Source organism: Clupea harengus, chromosome 23, assembly GCF_900700415.2.
Source record: "Clupea harengus chromosome 23, Ch_v2.0.2, whole genome shotgun sequence".
In the NCBI taxonomy this organism is placed as follows: Eukaryota; Metazoa; Chordata; class Actinopteri; order Clupeiformes; family Clupeidae; genus Clupea; species Clupea harengus.
Genome location: NC_045174.1, coordinates 8,198,102 through 8,216,400, shown reverse-complemented (window position 1 = coordinate 8,216,400; position 18,299 = coordinate 8,198,102). Strand labels below are relative to the sequence as shown.

Here is an 18,299-nt window from a genome sequence, read left to right as displayed (position 1 = left end):
TAATCAGTGGCACAATTAGTGTGTGTGTGTGTGTGTGTGTGTGTGTGTGTGTGTGTGTGTGTGTGTGTGTGTGTGTGTGTGTGTGTGTGTGTGTGTGTGTGTGTGTGTGTGTGTGTGTGTGTGTGTGTGTCTCTTTAAGTGTTTATACTGAGCACACACCATTGATTTCAATTGAACACCCGGAGGAGACTTGTGCAGGTAGCCACTTCTCACTTCCTCTGCCTCCACATAGAATGAGGCGGTTGACCCTGCTGCAGAGTGACACCAAAACCAATGAAAACCCTCACAATACAATACAAACTGCAAACTGCAAAATGCTCAGTTAAAACACAGATGAGAAACATAATGATGACAATAATAAGAATAATAAGAATAATAATCAGTGCAGTGCTTGTAAATACCATTTGAACAAGAGAGTAGAACTAATTTCTCACACAGTTACAGTTGGGCGCACACAAATACACCTTTGCGACTATGGTCCAAGAAATACCAAGAAATGTCAAGGTTGTACTATGTTTCTTCATTCAACTGAGCTCACTTTTAAAGTTGCCAGTGGACCACTAATATTCTGCTGCCCTGGTTAAAATCATACTGCTCTTCATTGCTTCATGTACTTGTTAAATCCTTATCACACATACCTCTTAATTTGGACATATTGAAGCTATCGCTTGATGTTGCTGCTGCTGATGCCTATAGTGTTGAAATAAGCGTTTTCATTTCGACATTTCGAAGATTGGGTTATACACATATGCATGCCATTTGCCAAATGTAATACACAGCTCTAAACAGTAGACTGCGTCACCATGGCAAACATATCTTTCATGAAGTCAGAGGAGCTTTGATAGGCTGCATGAATGGTGGTGCTATTGATAGAAACACACATGAGTCCACAAGCCATGAAAAGATAAAGTGAAGATGGTCCTCTAAGCCATGTTCAGCATGTTCATGAAGTTATTAGTGTTAGTTGAAATGACTAACAAACAATAAAAAAAATGTAAAGCATTTTATGAAAAAGTCTTTACAGAAAAAACCCAACCTGAATACAGTGTCAGTTATATCAAATTACAGCTTTTACATTTCCAAACAAATAGTGAATCATCCAATATTCCTATGTATTTCATGAACATATCAACTCACAGTGGAGCTCAGTGTAGACATCAATCTTCAATAGAATACAAACTTCACAACTGCCCCCCACCCAATGCCCAATATTGATGTAATATTGATGGTCTGTTTACCTGAGTGAAGATGTCGGTGCAAGTGAGTTTCAGAGCGTCTGACTGAGAAGTCTTGAAGAATTCCCGTCTGAAGTAGGGCTACTGAGGAGGATTGCTTCCTTGAAAGTGGTTCCTTTTGGTCAGTTTCCAGGTGCTTTTTTCAAGTTTGGTCTCTGATTACTATTCTGCTGTGATTTTCTTGGCTTTATTAAGGGGGAACATAAGTGTGTTCATTACCAATGATTTTCATTGTGTGCAAACATGTATTTAGAAAACTGCAGCATTTGCGGAGAACTAAACAAAACAAGACAAAGAAGCACCTTAAGAAAGTGTCACTTTAAATAATTGATTAAACCAGAAAAATCCCCTTGCCTTATCTGTTACCAAACTCAAGAGGGATTTTACACAATGGCAAAAGCCACAACCATAGAGAGGGGATTTCTGATGAATGCCTTTCTGATTAACGCTCTTCGTGCACTTTTTTTCAAACAGTTCAATAATGAATTATACACTTTCACCTATCAGAATGTATGTATGTGTCTGTGTGTGTGTTAGGGTTAGTGTGTGAGCACTATGACTGTGTGATATAGAGAGGTGGCAGGCACAGCTATAAACCCCTGCCCTAATTTCCAAACACGCTGACAATGTTCCCTCGTCAGACAGTCCTGATGGCACAGTCACTCTCCTATGCCACCCCACCCCCACCTCTCACCCTGGTCCCTTACACTCTCAAAACACTTCAGTGTGTCTCATGGTGTAAGAATTAGCGCCAGCACTTATGTTTGGGTTATGAATGTTTACCTAAACTGGAATGTCTGCAAAGTGGATAGGTCAGCTCTGAGGTGTGTAATGAGGAAGAAAGGAAGGAGCCCATGTGTGTGTTTTTGTCAAGGCTGTCTCTTGTTGCGTAGTTGCACTCCAACAATATCTGGCACTGGTCCATTCTTTGGTTTCGTGCCACATCATCATGACTGTGAGTAGGTGTGCATTTCCCAAAGACTTACAACGGTATCAACACAAAGAGCTACTGCATTCACTTAGAAGTGGTTGGTCATTTGCACACACTTGCATGCACCTGCTAATCATCTACCCACCTACACACACTCACACTTGTGAACACACACACACACACACACACACTCACACAAAGACTCACACATTTGCGCGCACACACACACACACACACACACACACACACACAAACACACACACACACACACACACACACACACGCACGCACATTAAACCCATAAACTCATTTTTAGACACTTGTTCACTGACATACTATTACAGCCACCTGTGCCACTCTGCCATTCTTATTGTGGCCCCCACTGTCCATAGGCTGATATAAATAGGGTCAATCCTGGCTGCAGCTCCTATCCAGAGAACTTCTGTGCCTCTGTGTGACAGCAGCCTTTGTGTGTGTGTGTGTGTGTGTGTGTGTGTGTGTGTGACTGCAGCCTTTGCTTTGCCTGGCACACTCCTTCCACCTCTCTGAGGAGTTGTGCTCGTGGCCGATATCCTACCGACTACGACAACTATCCCATTTGCCCCTGCCACCCAGATTTACGGACCTCCGTGGAAGTATGGACGTGCCACCCAGGGCACTGTAGGGGGGGAAGAATGGCTGTGTGACGCTAGCCATGCACATACCCCCCCGCCCCCCGCCCCCAACACCCTCCCCTGTGGTGTGGCCTTGGCATCCAAGTGGAGTATAAATTCAGAAGGCTGAGTGGTTGTGCCTGACAACTTGTGGCCTTCTCGGACACAAGGTGTGAAGACAGGGAGAGATCCTGAGAGAAGGAGAGAGGAGATCCTACAGACACGGCAGGCGTGGAGAAGCCCAGCATGAAGGCACAAATTAAAGTAAACACTCTTAAGACTTGTTTTACCGTCTGCAGATGCCTTAGGTGAACTGGCAAAGTGGTATCAATCTTTGTCATGGTCTTTGGTGTTTTCTTTTTTTTTTCTCTCTTTCTCTCGCTTGTGTCCGTGAACATAATGTGCTCTTTGTCTTTCCATCAAGGAAACACTGGTAAAGCAACAGGAGTACCTGAATCGTCAGAGAGATGCTATTGCGTACAGAATGAAGAAGTTGGCAGCCAAACAGGCAGACATAAACGTGAGTGGACTGTGCTAACTGAAGCCCAACATTTGCCATGTTGTGCAGAAGTTTCTAGAAAAATATGGTCTAATGGACTTCCCAATCTACTGATCTTATGTTGCACTTTCATTGCTTGTGTTGCAATTTCTCCTCAAAGCAGTTTTGCCAGTTCCATTTAGCCAGTAGCTAGAGTATTTAGCATGTTCTGTATGCTTTAGAAAGATGAAAAATAATGAAAGAAAATGTTTGTTGCCTATTAACTCACTATTAATATATTGCTACCTCAGCTTTGGCCTTGTGACAATTACTTTTATGAGAGCCTGTGTTGCCTGACTTGAACCTGGAGTGACTGAAGTGAATTTGACTGTGCACTCCTTTACAAACAGAAAAAGACAGACGTTCTGAAGGAGAAGATCAAGAAGAAGTATCAGGATATGAAGCGTGTCTTGGACGAGGACCTGCACATCACAATGACCCAGCTGGAGATGGAGGCCGAGGCCACAGAGAGGGTGATAGAGGACCATGTGGAGCGCTGCTACGTCCTCACGCAGGACATCGACCACGAGCTGTCCGAGCTCAGCGCCCGGCTGGAGAAGCAGCAGAACTACGACAAGGTGAGGTGACCCGCACCTGTCCCGCTACCAGGGGGGGTGAAACCAGGCCCCTCCACTCAAAATATGAAAGTAGTACTGGACATGACAGGAGAATGCTGATCAAGTGTTCCACAGCAGATGCTATGGTAGAGGGCATCACAAAGGTTGAGCATGTACTCTGGCAGCCAAACAAATGACCCAGGGTGTTTGGTAATGAGGTCACAATGCAATGGTTCTTAGCTCGGGGACCTGAGTTTGGAGTGTTTGGAGTGACCTTTCTATCCCCTACCTGCATATAGTGTCAGAGGTGGGATCACTGAGGGAAGCTTTAGGGAGCGAGGCCAGGGTGAAGCACTGTATGATGTCATGACACTGACATTTCTCTTCCTTATCTCTGTTTCTCAGGACTCGGAGACAGAGGGGAGGTACGTGCATGTTATGCACTTACACTACTGATATGTGGTAGTTTAACGTAGTAGGAACTAAATATGTTTCAACCAAAAATAGGAATTAATAACATCTCAGTGCATGCTTTGTTCTATGCGCGATGGAGTTTTATTGCGATTTGCACTGTGATAAAAAAATTGCAATATTTTAATATATTATTTTTTTTTACTTTCATCAAAAGGAAGTGTTTACTCCTTGTCTATTGCGAAATGTAATACGTGATGAGTTCCTTCCCGGCACCTAAAACTAAATATGATTGAAACTGGTTCCTGGCTGCTGGCCGGTGCTTGTTTTAGGTCAGAGATCATACCATTCTATTTTTGCCAGTTATGATTGGCAATGAACCATTTAGTATGGTGGAAACTATTTGACAATTCTATCATTTGGTCTTTTTCCACTCTTATAGTATGAGTGACTTCATGTGGTATTCTTGCATGTGTGTATGTATTGTATAGGCTTTGTGTGTGTGTGTGTCCATTTGTGCATGTCCGCACGTGTCTTACATTATGTGGCTGGCATCCTCCCAGCATTCCCACCCTTGCCTCTCTGTGTGTGTGTGTGTGTGTGTGTGTGTGTGTGTGTGTGTGTCTGTGCCGTCAGGATAGCGGACATGCTAAAGCAGACCGACCCCGAGCTCATCCACATGGACGAGTTTAAAAACGAGCAGCTCTTCAGTCTCACCATCAACCTGCTGCTCTTCATCCGCTCCCAGGTCCCCGTCACCAAGAAGCTCTTCCAGAGCTGTGAGTCTCTCAGTCGTCTACAAAACCTTTACTGGAACCCTTACCTATCTGGCGTGTCTATCTGAGCTGAACTGACGCAATCCAAAAGCTCTCTGGGGGTTTGCCCTTGTCAAGGGGTTTTCCCACAATGCACGTCTGTGTTGTTGGAGGATTGGTTATTCTAAGGGTTATGTGTTGATGTGTTGACCAAGAAAAATAGGCTGGTTAGTTACTGTGTCATGCTTGCCAAAGACATTCCTGGCACCCAAAAGTCTGTTGTCTTCCGTAATATTCCAAGCGTTAATAAGTACTTACAAAAATAGCCAATGGATTGCATCACCCTCTGAGGTTGGGCTTTAACAGGGAAGGGTAACAATTGCATTCGACATTTGTTATTCTCTGTAAGGCTATTCTACTTTCAGATGGCATGTTTTAATAGAAGGTTTGTTTGATCGTGTGATAACAAAAATAGAACTCATCAACAGCAAATTTATAGCAAAGTTTTGAACAGGGGCCCACAGTTTAGGAGGCCTCAATGACTTTTACTCTTTGAAAAACAAAAGGTTACTTAGATTCTGGGGAAAGGAACTGAGGTTTTCTTTTCAACATGAAGAGGTCTTATTTGGGCTTTACGTCTGCTTTACACCAATATATTTGAAATGAACACAAAAAGGTATAAAGGTATTCATTAGAAACTTCTAAGAACCAACATAGGATATTTTATGATGACAAAGACAAGTCTTCGGGGGGGTTTCAGATTTTACCGTGCATAGGGTGGTCTCTTATCTGACACGTATCACACAGGTTTTCCTTGGTTCCGTTTCAACACAGATGCCACAGATGTTGTCCTCAACCCCAACTCGGCCCATCCAAAACTCATCATCTCTCCTGGGGGCGACTCGGTCACCTACACGGAAACCTGGCAGGAGGTCCCTGAGAACGTGTCCCGCTTCGACACCACCCTCAACGCCGTGAGCCTCAACGGCTTCGGGGAGGGCCGCCACTACTGGGAGGTGCAGGTGGCTGGCAAGACCTACTGGGAGCTGGGCGTCACCTACCCGAGCATTCCCAGGAAGGGCCGGGAGGAGCTCAGCTGGCTGGGCCGGGGCACTGACTCTTGGTGCGTGGAGTTCTTCAACGGCAGCTACAACGCGTGGCACCGGGGCGTGTCGCACGCGCTGACCCACGTGGAGGGCCGCGGCTTCACGCGCATCGGCGTGTTCTCCAGCTCGCCGGGGGGGTTGGTGTGCTTCCTGGGAGCGGACACCATGACGCCGTTGTACTGCTTCTGCGCGGGAACGTTCACCGACAAACTGCTCCAGGCCGTCTGTCCCGGACACGACAACGAGGGGACCAATTGGAAACCTTTGCAATTATGCGACGCCTCTAGGTCCGGCCCCACCCTGTGATGGACAGGCCGGCCATCATACCACAGGGTCTCTGGCAGTGAGTGATTAGTGACCAGTTAACAAGGTGATACTGCCCACTGGTGTACAGAGAGACTTGGGGGTACACTGTACATAGGTATGATTCTTTGTATCTGTATGTGCTCAACAACCAGTATTAAAGAAGTGCATTTGCCAATAATGTTGGAGGAGGCTTGTTGGATTTAAAATGTGTTGGGACTAAGACTAAGGCTCTCGTAGTACACCCTATACAGCACTAAAGTGCTGAATTACATATTACTTAAAGCATTGTAATGTAAGTTAACACATAATATTATACATCAGTAAGAGTAGACATCTCTATGGATTTTGGAATCAATGGAGTCAACAATAATACAGCTATTGTAACAAAATGGAGCATCATGTTGAATCAATTTCAAATGTAGTATGTCACCAGTACAGGTTATATTTGTAGGCTTTGAGTGTTAATCATCTGATGATGCAGAAGAATAATATTTGACATATAGATATAAAATAGACAGAATAATATTGAACAAAAGGGAAACGGATTGCACGGTTGATTGTTTTTGTTTTAATACAATAAAATAGGGTTTTACACAGGCATTCATTGGATGTCATTTTAACAAATGTACTACCCCAGATTCAAAAAGAGGCATTAAGGTTATGGCAATATTCAGTATATATCCACAAAATATATTTCTTCTTTTTTTTTTTAAGGGGATTTCATACCCTAAATATAATATATTCATTGTTCCAAATCATTTCAATATATTCCTGAGGACAATTGCATTAAACACTGTAAAGCATTAAAAAAAGTTTTTTACTTTTTTAAAAAACAAGATTTTTTTCCCTTCAATTCCATTCCAAAACAAGGGGAGTTACAACTCCCTTTGGTACGATTTGGGCACTACATCATCGATTAAACAGGATCCTTGTGTGTGTGAGGAAGACAGAGCTAGGTGTATGTTTGTGTGTGTGTGTGTGTGTGTGTTTGTGTGTGTGTTTGTGAGTGTGTGTGTGGTGGACAGGGTTCATAACAGGAGTCCTATACATGTGGATTGCCATTTCAATGTCACATCCTCATCCGACTTGGAAAACACCGACTTTAAAAGCTTGTCTGCGCCGTGTCAAACTCCCGGAAGAAATACTTTGTAGTCGGTCAAGGCGACTGGGAAAGATAAAAAGAAACTACACTGTTGACTAGAGAGAGGAAAAGATAAACTGTGGTACTCAACTAAAGCACTGAAGGAACAGTGGCTCAGTAGCATGGTATTCTTTTCAGCGGTCGCCAGGGCATGGCAGCCATGCTGGAAAAGTGCATTCATCTGGTGTGGTGTGAATAGTAAGACTCGTCATCAGTAATGTACTAGCTGCCTCTGTAGACTGAAATCTTTTAGACAGCGCAACGACAACATGCAATGGTATGCCAACAACAATCTACCCCAGGGGGAGGGGGGGGGGTCTATGTGCTACAAACAAAGCACTTTTTACTTTAATAAAAAGTTTTAAATGATTTTTAAGAGCAGTGTTAAATAATTATTGTGGAATCTCAGAATTTCAGTTTTGCAGTTCAATCTAATACCATATCATCTCTCTAATGCTAGTTGTGACAGGATAGTACATAGTGCTCTTTCACCCGCATGTCAGCAGGGTCCCTGGGATAGGTCAGCATATTAACACTGGACTGACAGAAGACAAAAGTGGCCAGTTGTGCTTGGAGTCAACAGCTTAGATCCTGTCAACCGCCGTGGTAGGTGTTCTTAGGTGACCTACATTAAATCTGCGAATCTGGTCTTGGTGTGTATCCAAATACCATTAATGAAGAATACTGGTAGAAATCAAGAGGGCCTGACATTTCGCAGAAAAAATGCAATTTGAGTTCAAAGACCTTTAACTGTAACTGCCCGATTACAGATAATGTATCGTTCCTCCACTTGAATCTATTTTTTCTATTTAATCTTTTTTTGCTTGGCAGAGTTCTCTCGGGTCATGTGTCAAACAGCACCTAAACGGAACAGCCTGCAGTTGACTTGGATCCAAGCTGGAAGATAGCATCAATGACTAACCCAATGGACTGAGAAGATGGAAACAGACTTGATTGAAGTTAGAAAGACGAGCAGTAAAACAAAAAACAAAACTCTTTTTTTCCACCACTGCTCTCTTCTTGTGTCTCCAACCTTAATAAAGTGTCTCCAAGTCCTCTTGTGTCCGATTGGATGTTTCACTTTGCCCCCTATACGGTGCGTCGTGTGAAATAAAGACTCGGCTGCTGTGCTTTAACGACAGATGAAACAGAAAGAGACTACTACTACTGTGACTACTGGTTGTGCAGAAGGCAGGGGGTGGCAGACACAGCTCTGGTGGTCTTGGCTGTGGGTCTCTCCTCCCCCCTGCTGAACTGAGGTACGGCCTGCGCTGGTGAGATCCAGTCTCTCTCTGGGATACAGCCAGCTACTCCCCACCAAAACAGCAAACTTTTCATGGGGGTTGGTTGAATGCTAACTAAAGGAAAGAAATTTTAAAACATGTATATTTCACACCGCCTGTTTTTTTGACAAAGATCAGATGTGACAGCATTATTCCCCCAGAGGGGAACAACTTGAAAGAGGCAAGTATCACCACCAACACATGAACGCGGAGTGCCACTGAGGATCTACTTCTTCTTTGTCTTCGTTTGATTGGATTTGAGGAGTTTTTTTTAAATTATTTTTTTGCGCCCGGCGTCACGTAAGGAAATAAAATGGCTCTCACGCACAAAAAGATTAAAAAAAAAAAAAAAAAAAAAAAAGAAACGCCAGCATCCAGCCATGTCTGGATCATCCCTGAATGTTGATACTGCTCCTGCTGGTCCAGTCCTGTACTGTCCAGGTGATCACCCCCCCGTCCAGTCCAGTTGGTGGTCCGGTTGCAGTCGCAGTGGTCGTTTTTGGAAGAGCCCTTCCTTGAACGATCAGTTGAAGTAGAGCTCTTTGGTCAACATGGAGACCACGCATGGTATCTGTTTCTTCTCGCTGAAGCGCGGATCCTCCGACCAGGACTCGAAGCTGGTGGCCACCATGTAGTTGACCCGCGTGAGGATCTGCATGATCTCCAGCTGCTTGCCGAACTCGTTGAGGACGTTGCACAAGGCCTGGACGAACCACGAGCCGCGGCCAGGGTTCCTCCATGAGTAGTAGCCTGTAACAGAGCAGCCATGTCTTCAATACTCACAAATCCCTTTGAGGCTCACATGATTTTGCCATTTCTATGCAGCCTAGACTAATCGGCCATTTTGATTTTTCCACAAAAACTACAACTGCTTTATTGTCCATGGTTCGTGTGACTCAACTTGTGGGACTTTTGACTGTTTGGCTGTGGGGATTTTGACTAATGTCATTTTTAGCAAAGGCCCGATATCAACTAAATCTAGTAAAACTTCCACAAAAGTTGGTTCACAAGAGAGAAGTTTGACTATATCCATCTTATACTTCCTGATGATAGTTATTGTTAGAGATACCATTACAAGCTCTCTTCAGTACACAATACAGCTTTTGACATATTTTAATGATGACTCATGTCATTGTCATGGAATAACTGAAAATCAAATAAGATATGTCATTCAGGCCCTTATTGGCTAGTTTATTTACTCTTCCTCGTCTGAACTGGCATTAAGACTTACTGGACATTGCATGTGGGTAGGTTGGTTCTACTCTTTCCTACTACGCTTTTGGGCCTGTGTTTAAAAGTATTTGGGCCTGTGTTTAAAAGCTTTTGGACCTGTGTTTAAAAGCTTTTGGACCTGTGTTTAAAAGCTTTTGGACCTGTGTTTAAAAGTATTTGGGCCTGTGTTTAAAAGCTTTTGGACCTGTGTTTAAAAGCTGTTGGGCCTGTGTTTAAAAGCTTTTGGGCCTGTGTTTAAAAGTATTTGGGCCTGTGTTTAAAAGCTTTTGGACTTGTGTTTAAAAGCTGTTGGACCTGTGTTTAAAAGCTGTTGGACCTGTGTTTAAAAGCTGTTGGACCTGTGTTTAAAAGCTGTTGGGCCTGTGTTTAAAAGCTTGTGGTATACTCAAGGACAGGATATTGTGCAACTGCCTATGTTTCACAACTCACTGCTACTCTGACTACTGTTAGTCTTATAAGCCAGGAGTAAGAAAACCATGTATGTATGTATGGAGAGAAGTCTAACTTTTGGTATAGTGTGTATTGACAGTGTTTGTCACCACTTGCACAAGAAACACTCACCTTTTCGGTTTGAATTAGCACTGCTACTTTAAGCATTCGTTACCTTTTGCCTTCAAATGTTCAGATGACACTAAAAATGCTAATTGTTCCCAACCATATCCAGACCATACCCCACTCCAGTTGTCTATAGACATATTTGTTTGCTTATATACTCACATTTATTGTAAAAATGTATCTATTCCATGAGACCAGGTTACTGTTAAATGCACCAAGTGTCTGAAAAGAGGTAGTTGTGAATTTGTACTTGATATGTGTGAGATGTGATCGATCCTGTTTGAGCCATGACTGAAGCGTCTACTATGACATTAAATGGAAAACTGAGTTTCACCAAAAATAACACCATTCCATTACCACCCTATGGTGTCGCGACCAAGACAGGCGGGGACCCCCTCACTAGGCTGTGATGCTGTACCTGGCACAGTGGAGTAGGCAAACAGGAAGTCTGCCTCCACGGGGATCTTGTGTCGGGGGTTGGCGTCCGTCTCCAGGGTGTCGTTGGGGGGTCCCGAGTCTGTCTGAATGCCGTCGTCAAACTCTGAACCCCGACAAGCCTGGGGGAGATAATAAATGGAGTCATATAACCCTTCCTCGCCTTTCACCTGAATGAGAGACAGGTTGGTCCGATAAGCCAAGGGGATAGACGGCAAATGACATCATGCCATGTAAGAAACAGTAAGGCTAGAGGGTGCTTTCAGCATTAAATACATTTGAGCGGCACCCATTAACTAAATAAATACTTGGCCAAATATGCTACTGTTGTGTTCCTGGTCACGGTGCTAAAATGTGTCGTTCTGAAATGTCCGTTGCTTTTTGAGGAATGTTCCCTGATATGATTTGTTCTATTTTAGAGAACAAACCCGAAGGTCAGCATTCTGACCACTAGGACTTTTCCTCCTATTTTAGTTTTCCGTGTCCCGTCCATCTCTTAGCCCCATCTTACCTCTCTTTAGCACTCCCTCTCCCTCTCTTCCCATTCTCTTCCTCTCCCTCTCGCTCATCCCCTTCTCTTCCTCTCCCTTTTCTCTCGCTCTCGCACATTGTCCGTCTCACCTGGATGAAGAAGAGTTTAGGCTTGCCCACCAGGCTCTTGCACATGTCCCCGCGGAAGAGGGAGGTCATGCTCTTGATGGGCATGGCCCCGTCCGTGCCATAGATCATGCCCTCCTCGCCGTGGCTCAGCAAGATGCAGGCGAAGCAGGAGCTCTCACTATGGTCCTCCTCCGAGGCTGGGACACACAAACACACACACAATCACACACACAAACACACATACACACAATTACATGCACATTTTTTGGTTTAATGATATCTACACATTAGACATCAGAATCAACATAAACAGCAACATCAACATAATGTGCCTTTAGAAAAGTGACAAAACATGTACCGGTCAGCATTCTAAGGTATACATGTTCTGCAATTACATTCTGCAAACACTAGTGATGATCATTTCAGCAGGCATGTAAGTTTAACTACAAATTGTAGAAAGAGAAAATAAGTCACCCACCCATCTTTTCTCAGAGTTACCAAAAACAAAAAACAGTTCGGAAGGAGGCGACAAAGGGACACCTACTGCTGGTTACCCCCTAACACTGCAGAACCCGCCAACCCTACAATGAAGAGTACTGCCCTCGTCTGTGCGGTACTGGACAGCTCCAAGCTATACTTGCACCAGTCCAGAAGAGTGGTGAGACCGGTGCAATGAGGAAACAATCCCGCCGCCCTCAAACTAACATACACCGCATCCAGTGCTGCAGTATATGGTTGCCATCATATTCGCCAATCCTCACAGGAGGTAATTTAGATACCGCAGATGTACTGTTCGACTTCACACTCACACTATCCCAGAGTCAGTCTGACCTCTAAACTACAGTGTGAAATATGCGGTCATGTCTCCGAGTCAGACAGAAAGCAGTGGCAGAAAACTGTACCACCACGTGAAACGGTGTTGTGACTTACCCTCTTTCATCAGACGCTCCATCTTCTCACAGGTCTGGTCATTGTAGACGCACACGTCGAAGCCCAGGCTCTTGAAGCACTTGTACAGCTCCCCTGCGTCTCGGTCAGTGCCATTGCGTACATTCATCCCTGCCCACGCACAAAACAGAACAGATCAATCAATCAATCAATCAATCAATCAATACATCAATCAATCAGAACAGATCACTCACTGAGCCGCCAGTGACACACGGCACGACTACGCTACACTACAGAACTGGTCTGCGACAGTCACAGCACCACCTTGAGTATTAAGAGTAGGACCCTTTTGGGGTTAAGGGGTGACTACCTGAACCAGGTCCTGGCAAAACCACAAGAAAAATAACATATAAACTTGAGTAGCAGAACATTTTCGGAATTTTGACAGAATTGGATGTATAATTCTAGTAGCGCTAATAGTCTAATAGTTCAATTAGCCCTTCTAACTGGAGATTGTCTTACTACAGGCTAGAGCAGATCTTGACCATTGAAAATGTATGAAATTTAAGGATGGATGTCCAAGTTGGAATACCGCTTCACTGATTCTACCAGCAATACTAATACTACTAATTCTAGTCACTAGTTTTATTTTAGTCAAACAGTGCAGTAGGGCACTTTTAACTGCAGCATGGAGTGTATTTTTTCTTGTTTCATTAGGTGGAGAACGCATTCATCCTGACTTAAACAACTGCACACTCTTCTATGCAGATATAACTCATAGCTCATGTTTCCCAAAACTAGCTCAAATAGCACAAATCTGCACAGAGTAAGGTACAAAGCAATGGCGACTGCTCTATCCAGCAAGTTCTTATAAACAAAGCCTAAGAGAAACCCATCATTCGTTGCCTAGTAACCTCTTATGCAGAGGGCAAGGCGAGTGGATACCTGTCTTTTCGTCAAAGTTCTTGTTGTTGATGATGATGCACTTGCCCACACACTTGTGGCTCATCTTATACTGGAATGTAGGCGAAACGATCCTGTAATGGCTTTCAGAGGTGTTCTCCTGCTCTCGCGCCTGGCCATCCTTAGACTTCTTACTGAGGGGACGAGAGACACACACACACACACACACACACACACACACACACACACACACACACACACACACACACACACACACACACACACACACACACACACACACACACACACACACACACACACACACACAGTCACGCGCACACACACACACAGTCACGCGCACACATGCACACACACACACACACACACATGCACACACACACACACACGCAGTCACGGGCACACACACACGCGCGCGCACACATGCACATGCACACACACACGCACGCACACACACACACAGTCACGGGCACACACACACACACACGCACGCGCACACATGCAAACAGATTCTCATTTCAGACAGATAAGGGACCTCTGTGGCACAAGGCTAAGGCTGTACCATTGTCACTCATTTGTCCCATTGAAAACTCAAAGAACTTTCCCAATTGTTTTGTTGACCGTACATTCTCTCATTTAGACCAGCATTAATTCATGACATGTAACAAATTAAGGAATGACGTAGTGAGTTTCACAATGTAATTGACTAGCGTTGGATTAAAAACGACATTAGGGAGAATTAGTTTTGTACAGTACAGTTTTGTCCATTTTTTATAAATGGTTGCTGAGATGGTTGCAATATGCTTGAGTCTTCAGACCAATTCCAACTGAAATGCATTGATAGCAAGCATACCTAACCATCTATTTTTTTTTTTAACAGGCAGAAATTTAACATTTAAACTCAACGGCAGCAAACAGTGGATCTTTCCTCATCCTTACAAGAAATTATTTATCTGGTAACGAGCCTTATCTGGCATCCATTACAAGTAAAGACGAAAAAAAACTAGACTACCTAGTAACAAACAACGCTGTTTTTGTGAGTGTCTTCCATTCTTGGCATATCATGAATCTTTAAAAAACAATGCTTTATCATGGACAAATGTAACAAACAATCAATAACAAGTTTTTTAAACGCAATGTGACATACAACAGCCTTTCAATGTAGTACAAGGCAGTATAATAAAATGTAAACACATGTTCGACATCAAGTCCTTTACAATGTAAAAGACCAGATATATTTGGTTTTAAGTGCAAATATCTGTCATGTATTAGCCTAGTGAGATGTTGATATACTGTTAATACCTCAACATCATTTGGATCTTAACACTCTAACCTTCACATGAAAATCTACCACAAATAAATTAGTTAAAGCCAAAAACATACATCTTATGGTGAGGAAAAAAGGTCATGGTCCATCAATCCACCACCAAGAAATGATCAAAATGCAGTCAAATCAAAACATTGCAGCAGCAACAACAACTCCATAACCTCAAACACAGAGCACTCCCTTTAAAAAAAGTATACTTATTAAAATATATACACATGCCTGAATGGCAATTCTTACAGACTTCTCATATTTCCATTTTTTCAAAGGATCCATCCAGATGGGCAGGCTAGAGCAGAGAGGGCATAGTGCTCACAATATCAACACGTATTCCAGAACAGCCTAGTCATCAGCTTGGCCCAGGGCTCCAACAATGGTAGCCAATGCTCACTTGTTCTCACACACAAACACACACATGCATGTGCGTGCGCACACACACACACACACACACACACACAGTATGTATGGGGTGAGCATTTCTGAGGGGTTGGGGGGCTTCACTGCTCCATCAGATTGCCATGTGATCTCTCTGATCTGCACCTCCCCACCCCTACCCCACATCCCCACTTGGCCCCAAGCAGCAGCATCCAGCTTTCACCAACCCTCCCCAATCTGCACCCCCCCCCACACACACACACACACTCCCCTCCCCTGCAGCTGGGGCCGAGTCGACCTTACCTGGGTTCGTCATTAAGTGCTACACCACTCTGCATCTGAAACGCGTTGCTCCTCTCTGTCTCAACCTGGACCTGGATGTGAAGCCGTGTGCGTACCACCAAACTCAATTTTTTTCTTTTTTTTGGGAAGGGGGAGGGGGCCTAGGCTGAGCGAGTGTCCCCTTGAATTTTTTTGGGGGCGTGTAAGTGATGTAGGCGTGCGCTAGGATCCGGACATGCTCTATACGCTATAATGAGACGAGTGTGCACTGCTGCTCTGGGCAGGGTGGTGCAGGAGGGGGGGGGGGGGGGCCTGAGTCAGCAAACCTGGCCACGCCAGAGCTTTCTAAAGGCCCCCCGCTTAGCCCCCTCCCACTGCCCACCGGCCAATGCCCCGTGGACGAGGTCACGCAGGGCAAACCAGTGGGTCCTCTGCTGACGGGCACACAATCGGGCTCAGGCTTGTGAGTGCCCCGGCACCTGTGCTGCGCCGAGGACTAGGTTCGCCTCACCTGAGTCTGTGGCCTTCACACAGACGTAACCAACATCTCACAGGTTGTTAGACTACCTCAGATAACAAACTAAAGATTAACTTTGCAGCAGGCCAATTTGAAACTTTAAACAAATGTTACTTCTAGTAACATTGCTTCTACGTATAAGTAGGAAACCAACATACATTTCTATAGATCTGGCAAACATAGAGTTAACAACTGCCAGTCCTTAACCTCTGGTTGGGTATTTTCAGTAATTCAATATACAGCTCACAAACATCCAGGGCTAAGTGTACATTCAGGTTTGGCTGGTTCACGTTAGAGAAAACAACTCAGTGTTCTTTCAAAAAAACTAAATTATTTTCCAAGAATGGTTTCCCAATACAGAAGAATTTATAATGGTTGCTGCTTCCGAGTCAGAGATGACAGTTTCTGACAGATGACAGTTTCTCACAGATATCCATAACCATTTCATCAATTAGATCTTTCATATGGTTTTCTGGACTATAACAATGCATTATGGTTAAGTTCTAGGTGGACCGTTGGGAGTGGCTATGGTTACCCTTCAGTAATTCATGTAACAAAAGGCAGGGGGTTAAAGGTGTTCACCAGGTATCTCACTTCAGAAGGGTTGTTGACGCAAAGCAGAGCAGAGCAGAGCAGACTTTGCTTTTACACTCCTAGATAGTGTGAATGCAGCTCAGGCGCACAGCACAACTTAGGGTACTATGAGTTCCATGCCCCTATGATTCTTTGTAACTTATGTAGTGTTAAACATATATTTGGATGTTTTTTTTTTCTTCAAAAAACGTGTCCTAGCAGTGGTATAGATTTCTTCTTTGAAAAATATATTTAGTAGCCTACTCTAAAGATTATTTCACCTAGGCTTAGTTGAAAGAAGATGCTGCCCTCTAGTGAAACAGCAGTGCCAACGTTTAATTTTCATTTTCATTATAATCTGCGTGTTGGTTCAGTTACTTGAAAACAAGGGTGAACAGAACATTGGTGGCGGCTGTAAATATCATACACCATCCACTCATCGGGTCGGGTGCATTTTATATCAGAAAATATTTTGCAAACTAATATGGTAAATTAAAAGGCTCGGAACAATTGAAAGAGCACACTGCCCTCTCGCGAGACGGATCGTCACATAACCAAATTCATACAGGTGTGAAAATCATTCTCCTGCTCTTCTGAGCTAAGACACTGCAAGCAATCCCAGGTATAAAACGTCTCTGCTCGAGTGCTTATCCATCACTCACCCTCCGAACAGCAGGAACCTGCCTTTCCTATCTGGCTTGGCATCCGTGGTATCTCCGTCGCCGTAGCTCTCGGCATCACCCACAGGTTCTGAGTCCTTATCCAAATCCATCGCTAACCCTCCAAAGTCTGTGACTCCCTGAAGATGACTTACTAAAGGAGCGAGGTGTTGGCAAGACAAAGAAACAGATACAATTATTAACAGTGTTTCCAACCACTGACTGTATTTTACATTCAACACATCAGGTTTGCAAATGCGACACTGTGTGCTTATTCAATATCCTCTCTCATAGCCAAGGAATGAAACGGAAGGGAAACGAAAGTAAATTAGGCTGACCGCAGCCTTCAAGAAAGTAAAAGTAAAACTCATTGCCTTGCATGTACACGTAAAGTTAGCTAATACAGTTAATAAGAGCCCAAACATAACGTTAGTTTCTATATAACTTAAAGGTAATTTAAGAGGTGTAACGGTACGGTTCCAGGTAGGCTACTACATTCGCCAGCTGTCTAGCGTTCAAACTAACAAGCTAATTAACTGTACAAAGGTCGACTAAGTAGCTTAAAAGTCCAGAGATCATAATAGTTGTATTAATAACACCAGCTACAGTTTGCTAGATATCATTATGCAGGTAGAACTGCTCTTTTGGTAGTGGGTGGGCAAAGAAACAGCTACCTGACCAGTCAAAACATTGCTAAAATGCACCTCAGAATGCTAAGGAATGCATACAAGATACTTAGCGGTAGCTAACTTCATAGTTTCTTTGTGGCTTAGCATACGCATTGTTTTGAGAACATCAGTGTAATGATCGATAAATAGTGATTAATTTACAAAAGAAAAAAAGTCTTACACAGCGCAGGTCACGTTCTTCTCTGAAGCTACACTTTCTTGAAGGAAATCTGAAAGTTATGATGCCTGTAAGGGGTGTGTATGTGACCAGTATGATGCATCATACGTTTATAAGATTTAATTTAAAGGCACAGTGCACCGAATTAGTGCTGTCACTGCATACATGACCAGGC

The 18,299-nt window shown here is 43.8% G+C and overlaps 2 protein-coding genes across 3 annotated transcripts; one reads left to right on the top strand and one right to left on the bottom strand.

The window, feature by feature from the left end:
• The first annotated feature begins 2,675 nt into the window (after positions 1-2,675).
• Positions 2,676-6,675, top strand: si:ch211-28p3.4 (zinc-binding protein A33). Of its 2 annotated transcripts, none has more exons than XM_031560864.2 (6): positions 2,676-3,083; positions 3,244-3,339; positions 3,708-3,935; positions 4,320-4,339; positions 4,962-5,104; positions 5,888-6,675. In XM_031560864.2, the coding sequence occupies exons 1-6, from the start codon at positions 3,066-3,068 to the stop codon at positions 6,490-6,492; spliced, it is 1,110 nt and encodes a 369-aa protein (XP_031416724.1). In that variant the 5' UTR covers positions 2,676-3,065; the 3' UTR covers positions 6,493-6,675. The 2 variants fall into 2 exon arrangements, with proteins under 2 accessions (XP_031416724.1, XP_012669960.1); XM_012814506.3 differs by having other exon boundaries at positions 2,680-3,083; positions 5,915-6,675.
• A 370-nt stretch (positions 6,676-7,045) lies between these two features.
• casp7 (caspase 7, apoptosis-related cysteine peptidase) lies at positions 7,046-18,210 on the bottom strand. The gene is made up of 7 exons (XM_012814634.2): positions 18,128-18,210; positions 17,282-17,432; positions 13,573-13,724; positions 12,670-12,798; positions 11,761-11,936; positions 11,123-11,261; positions 7,046-9,666 (listed from the first exon to the last, which is right to left on the bottom strand). Exons 2-7 carry the CDS (start codon positions 17,389-17,391, stop codon positions 9,440-9,442), a joined length of 933 nt encoding a protein of 310 aa, XP_012670088.1. The 5' UTR covers positions 17,392-17,432; positions 18,128-18,210; the 3' UTR covers positions 7,046-9,439.
• Between the last annotated feature and the right edge of the window lie 89 nt (positions 18,211-18,299).